The 6,689-nt window shown below is 42.0% G+C and overlaps 3 protein-coding genes across 3 annotated transcripts in view; 1 reads left to right on the top strand and 2 right to left on the bottom strand.

The window, feature by feature from the left end:
* Positions 1 to 1,205: 1,205 nt before the first annotated feature.
* LOC108750616 lies at positions 1,206 to 2,811 on the bottom strand. The gene has a single exon (XM_018490176.1). The coding sequence runs from the start codon at positions 2,371 to 2,373 to the stop codon at positions 1,570 to 1,572; it is 804 nt and encodes a 267-aa protein (XP_018345678.1). The 5' UTR covers positions 2,374 to 2,811; the 3' UTR covers positions 1,206 to 1,569.
* A 117-nt stretch (positions 2,812 to 2,928) lies between these two features.
* On the bottom strand, positions 2,929 to 4,413 carry LOC108750618. The gene is made up of 2 exons (XM_018490178.1): positions 4,152 to 4,413; positions 2,929 to 3,747 (listed from the first exon to the last, which is right to left on the bottom strand). The coding sequence occupies exons 1-2, from the start codon at positions 4,329 to 4,331 to the stop codon at positions 3,268 to 3,270; spliced, it is 660 nt and encodes a 219-aa protein (XP_018345680.1). The 5' UTR covers positions 4,332 to 4,413; the 3' UTR covers positions 2,929 to 3,267.
* Positions 4,414 to 5,752: 1,339 nt separating this feature from the next.
* The window catches only part of LOC108750612 (A-kinase anchor protein 10, mitochondrial), a 3,849-nt gene continuing 2,912 nt past the window's right edge, over positions 5,753 to 6,689 (top strand). The window contains exon 1 of the mRNA XM_018490167.1: positions 5,753 to 6,397. Coding sequence (XP_018345669.1) covers positions 6,373 to 6,397 — 25 coding nt within the window. The 5' untranslated portion in view covers positions 5,753 to 6,372. The remainder of the gene's footprint in view (positions 6,398 to 6,689) is intronic.

Below are 6,689 nucleotides of genomic sequence, written 5' to 3' on the forward strand. Positions count from 1 at the left end.
ATACACTGTAAAACTTTTGTAATTTATGCGAAGATTGAAAGAGAGATTCACTCATGTTTAAATCTGAACTATATACTTTCCCTATCCGCAATTTTCCGGGCCAACTTTCATAAAGTTGACGTTATCAAGAAGGTATATTTTTACTTAATTACATGTTTTCCTGTTCCTTCATAATTTCTCAGTTCTGAGATTGAATTTTTACTATACAAAATTTTTAATTAAGATTGACGAAAGATTTACTTATAAGATAAACAAGTTCTTGTCATTTTTTATTTTCAGTCATTCATAATTCAAGAATTTTTTATCTTGGGCTAATTGTATTTTTCTCTATTTGGTCTCCAGTTAAGAGGAGATGCGCGATATTGGAAATGATTCTCGTGATGTTCCTCGAACGTCATCCTTATTACATTCGGATTGCGAAATCGCCATCAGGAGAGAGGAACGTAAATGGTATTAATAGCATTAACGATATTCAACGATGGAGGCGTGGTGGAATTACTGAAGCTGGTCATCCTCATCAGCGACGTATTAATCGCGCGTCGATGTCCCTCGCGGCGATAACCAGTTTTGTTCAAAGGAAAAGGAGGAGCAAGAGACGGAGAGATACGCGATGATGTTAAAGACAGAGCGTAATAGTTATCACACGCGGTGCGCAGGTGTATCCATACACGTGTACGTAGGTGTGTGCACATCTATAGTCACCAATCTCTGTAAAGGGCAATGTCCTATCGTGGCCGTTCGCGGTGAGTTCGTTTCCCCGATCTGCCCGTCTCGCGGCTTGGCGCCTATTACCGTAACCTTGCCCTTGCTCTTTTCTCTCGCTTACGCTTCCGCCTTGGGAACCGAATCAACGCTGTCGCAGGATCGCCGCCGGTCTTTGGGGAACGACCTTCGATTTCTGGAAATTCCCCGGAGGGTCGACGTACCTTATGTGATTCTCCGTCCCCGAGAATGCAAGATCAGAATTTTGGAATCAGCTTTTAAGAATTCCCAACGGTAAGAATCTTATTCCCGATAGGCGCTATTTATATACTGCGGCGACAAAGAAAGAATAAGAAAAGGAGGAAGTATTAAACGAACGAAAAAATGATACCAACGATCTTTATATATTTTCTGATCTCTAAGAGCTTATTGATTTAGAAAAGGAAATGAAAATTAAATTTGAATTAAAGAAAATTAGATTTGCCATTGCAATTTCTTTCGTGATTTTCCCTTTATATTGAAATACATATTCACATTATTATTGTTGTTTAAGTATTTTATTGATCGAATAGCTTAATAGATACATGCAGTAAATCTTCGCACATGTATACTTTATATAAAACGATAATTATCTCGCATTCAACGCATTTTACGTGCTAAATTAATTAAATAATTTGTTGCTCTTCTCATTTTATGTGGGATGATTCTTGCGCTAATAAGCAAAAAAAAAGCTTTCTATCAGCAGATGTAATAAATCTGATATAAAATTCATGCTAAATAAAAAATAAAATATCGTATGAGAAGTAATCGCACGATAATAACTAATACATTTTGATGTTTAAGATCTACAGCCATGGGAACTTAAAGCTAAAGAGAATCGGCTGATTCGTTGAACTGGCAGACGCCGGACGCGTCGCGATGTCTTCCTGGACCGCAGTTCTCGACACCGTCGCCCAGCAGTTTGAGTTCCTGCTGCTTCTCCTCGGCCAGCGGAGACACGTCGTTTTTCTCAGCGTTCGAAGAAGATAATGCAACGTCCTCTTCCCCAGGTAGCTGCTTCTTTAACGATGGTCTTCCAGGTTCATCGTCAGAATTCCAAACCACGTTCCCAACCACGCTCCGAGCTCGGCCACTGCCTCCCGTCTTAGGTCTGGACGTCTTCCTCACGTTCACGAAGTATCCCGGAAGAACCGGCACCTCGCGGCTCTTCGGAAAGTCGAAATTTTTCACATTTCTCGCGATTCTGTCATTTTTTTCAGTTTGCCCATCACCAACTGGTGCCAGTTGTTGATTCAAGACATTCAACGTTTTCGTATCTCCTTCCACTTTTTGTACCGAATTTTCTTTATCTAGATAATTCTCATTTATCTGAATTTCCGCAGAATAGAGCTCTTCTTGGCGAACTTCCTCACTGGATTTGATCGCTCCTTGTCCTTTCGATCGAGCGTTTACCGCTGCCTGGATAGCATGCCATGCTAGCTCGCTTATGTCGTTAGCACTGGTACTACCGCTACTACCAGGGAAGAGCATAACGAAGAGGAGGTTCTTTATCGTACCGTGCCCGTTAATCTCGCCATCCTGCCGTTGATCGTATTTCGCCGGAGCAGCGTCAACCTTGGCGAACGCGAAGAACGCCGTACCGAAGAAAAATAGCATCTGGACCATCGCCATCCTCCTGATGTATACACGTCGATCGCACACGCTACGTTGTGATGCGTGTAGGTGAGCGAGATGAGAGATGCAACGAAGTTCGACCTCGCAATACAATACTCTTCGGGCAACGCGAGCGAAACGAGCGAGGTCCTTTCCTCAACTGCGACGACCGCGCGAGTAGCGAGCCCGCCGCACTCGGTGAGACCGTTGTACGAACCGGTACGCGGAATCTGTATGATGATAGGGGGATCCATCTCGCCATAGGATTACTTATAGGACACATCGCCACAACGTCGATTGGCGTGGGAACGATATCGATCGCTTGTACACCGATATCGTTATGGACCATCGCGGATTTCAACGACGCAGCTAATTATGAGTTAAAAACAAACGTTCAAGCAGAAACCTCGAGCTGATGATAAGAAGAATCAAGAGTCAAAATGAAGGGAGGAAAAAATACATAAACACAATACTTGCACAAGATAAGAGAGGTTCTTTTTAGCTGAAGTTCTTTTCTTTCTACGTTAGAGAAAAAAAAGAGAAGATGAATCGTGTAAGAAGTTCAGCTAAAAAAAATACATCTAAGAATATGCCTGTGCTTGCGTTTCTTCCTGTATACTTTTAATCATATATTACCTCTTTTAGGAAAATTCTTTTGTCCGGAACTGTGAAAAAAAATAAGGAAGCGCGTCAAGTACTCGGAGATAATTATCGTATTAGAAAAGTGCAAAACGTGGGATTGTTTCACCATGTGAAGGCAAACATGGCGTAAATTCGATGCATATATGGCACACCTTCAAAGGACACTCGTTTCCAAATTTACTCCTCTAACTTTTGCCATCTGAATCCGGTCGATCGAGGGAGGACCGATCGATCAGAGTGAGGCATCCGGTCATACTCACGCGGTTGTACTCATGGCAACAAGCGATTCAACCACGATCGACAGCGACCGTTGCCGTTCGGAACATATCCAAATTTGCAGCGCTTTTGCGACCGCACGGCGTGCGCGGATTTCACCGTGGTCGAAGGAGTTGTTCTGGTTCCAGCTTCCTTTTCGCCCGGTTGACTCTTATTGTCATCGTTATCCGCATTCGGCGTCAAGCTCGTGATACCAATCAACGGATCAGCGTTCGGGATCTCTTCGTCTTTGGACGGCGTCTTGTCGTTCTCGGTACCATTCGATGGATTAGCATTTGGGGCTCCTTCGGATAGCGTTATGTCGCTCGTGGTCGGGCTTGTATTATTAACAGACGTCGAGACGGTTGAATTTTGTGACGGCAGCGATTCGAAAATTTGCGTGACATCATTTTTCTCCGTTGTGGAGCTCACGATAGGCCTGTTTCCCGGTGGCTTGATGGTAAAGTCGGCGTAATCGTACAAGTAATCGTAATCCTGCGAAAGCAAGGATGATGTCGACGATGATTTTTCAGTGGTACTCAAAGCAATCTATTTATTATTAAATGAAATATAACTTGTAAAATGCATTCTGAGTACAAAATGTCTAAAATAGACTTTATAAATTGCAGGCTCGCATCAAATTCATCATATATATATAGAACTAATGCAGTTACAAACTGAAGAAAAGCTTCGACTATTTCATTAACGGTAAACGCAATTAAATTAAAAAATATATTATAGTAAAATTTAATTTTTATGTTTCCTCAAAAAGAAAGAAATATAAAATAATTGAGAAAAGGAGAAACAGGAAAAAACAGAGAGAGAAAAATAAAAAAATACGTCCCAGTAAACCCAGTTAATAAAGAGAGAAAAAGACTAAAAAAGAGGAAAGGATTTACCGTATAATCGTCCAGGAGCTCGGAATTGACCAGCGCAATCACCTGCAGGTCCTTCAGGTCAATCTGCACGTTCACATCGCCGGTCTGTCGCTGATCGTAGACCGCTTTGGCCAGCGCAGGAGGAATCGCGACGGTGACGAGACAGGCCGCAATAACGAGAAAGCCGTGTAGGGCGAGCATGATCGTCTGTGATCGATCCTGACGGGAAGAGGACTGAAAAATGGATGGTAGCGAACGTCCTGGGGGCTCCGACCTGATGCGCCTCACCGCCTCCGGCAGGAACCCGCTGACGAGACAGCCGGTTCGTTCTCGGGACACGATTTAGTCCTGCGTTCGCACGTACATACAAAACCGGTATACACACCGCCCGATGGACACCTCGTCTCGTATTCCTGCGTCTCTCTGTCACCTCCCGGCGTTCGTACAGCGAGTACGATGCCCGGCCATTGCCCTCTTGCCGCTACGCGGTCTACCTTGACAGCCGGCCTTCGGAACGCGTATAACATCGCGTGTGTACACGCAATCGGATCGTCGCTCACATATATTTTAGTATACGCTTTCGTACTTCGGTCATCAGAAGTGTTTGCACGTGCCCGTAACGATCTCGAGAGAATCCGGATAGGCGGGACGGTACCGTCCACTTGGCTCCTGTTCGAGAGATTCACTCATTCGAGAGAGAGAAAGAGAGAGAGAGAGAGAATGCTTCCTAGACATATATAAATAGAGTAAAGAGGTCTGCAAGAGGGAACAAAATGCTCTTGAAAAAATTGCAACGTATGAAACGTTTTGTAATTCGTTGTTCTCAAGGAAAATATGTCTTTCAAATATTCAAGCAGAACATATAAGTCATCCTAACATCAAAACGACTCTAAATTGATTATTGGAAAATTATTAAAAAATTACTTTACAATTAATAACTATTCATTTTAATGTCATTTTGATGTTATCATGACTTGTCTGCTCGGGTATATTATCTTGTTATGAGATGTAGACTGTGGTTCGGTGAAGGAATATCCGAGGAACGATACAGAAAATCTCTGGTGCTAATCCAGATTTCAATTTTAATTAGACCTGTCTTCTAAATTTATTAAAAATTCTAATACTCGTTTTCACCAATGTTCTAATTTTTAAAGCTAAAAAAAATGAAGAGAAATTGAAGTGAGATTAGAATTAATATATATTAATAGAAATAGGCATAATAGTTGAAACTGAAAGTTTGAATTTCACGAATATGTATTATATAGAGTATATAATAAATTAGCCAAACAGAGACATCCGCAATAATTAGTTATTTTATTTTTTCGAAAACATCAGATATAAATGTTACAAATAAAATTGTCAAATACAAATAGAAGTGTAAAAGTATTTCAAGAAATAGAATTACAGTTTAAGAATTATTCTTTAATAACGCGCAATCTGTTTATCTCCTTTTCACAAGCAGTCATATTTTAATGCGTGATAAATTTCACAAGAAGAAAAAAGTGCATCAAGTACATGAAATAATTAAAAGAAATATATAAGATTTTACACAATTAAATATAAAATTCCGGCAATCTTCCGAAGCATTCGAAAAACGCGCGCATGTAAGTGCCAATAGTTCCTCTCGCTATAAGTGCACTTTCCACACTTTCCCTTTACCCCTCGCCTATATTCGCACCGTTGGAGCGCGAAAATGCACGTCACAAATACATTTAATTTCATTCTTCATAGTTAAATTTTTCATACAGTTCATTCCTCCTTTTTCTCCTTTCCTTCAATTATTTATCCATTTCATTCCAAGTGCAGAGAAGTGACAGAATATGACATAATATGGATGGTATAGATACAAAGAACATGTCTCGCGGGGGTTGAAGAAGGAAGTGTAGGCGGATTCTCGTATTGCTGCACCTGCTTACACTTTGCGCGAGTGTTTGTTGTAATCGGCGAGGATGCAAACAACAGTAATCTGTCATCTCGCACGCCTAGTAATGATGCCGAGGCGAAATGTCGCGCGCCGCCGCGTGCGCGCCTAGCCCCGGGTGTGGAACGTCGCCGTCGCCGTCGCCGTCGCCCGAACCGCGATCCCGATCGCGCGGCACAGCTTGACACTTTTGGAGCGGTGCTATTCACGCGCTCCGTGGGATGCGCTCCTGCCGCACTCATAAAGCATCATCTGTTGTTTACCTTTCGACGACCCTCGCGTCATCGGCGACCTTTATCATGCTACGCGCTGACACGAACGATGCTCCAATTTTTTAAGAAGATTGGTAATTATATCATACGTCGCTTTTATGTCGCGACGTAAATTACGAAGCGGACGAATCATCTTCTTCGTCTAGCACGCACAATCTTAAGTGTCCAAGCCTGACCTTCTGACATTTCCAACACGCAACATGTTTTTCCTTTTATTTTGTTTCTTCTTTCATTCTTGTTTCCATTGAGGTATTTGGAAATTGCGTTTCACTATTTAAATTGAAATTTTGCTTATTTATATATATTTTACACGCGCGCGCGCGCGCGCGCACACACACACACACACACACTATATATATATATATA

Source organism: Trachymyrmex septentrionalis, unplaced genomic scaffold (genome assembly GCF_001594115.1).
Source record: "Trachymyrmex septentrionalis isolate Tsep2-gDNA-1 unplaced genomic scaffold, Tsep1.0 scaffold37, whole genome shotgun sequence".
In the NCBI taxonomy this organism is placed as follows: Eukaryota; Metazoa; Arthropoda; class Insecta; order Hymenoptera; family Formicidae; genus Trachymyrmex; species Trachymyrmex septentrionalis.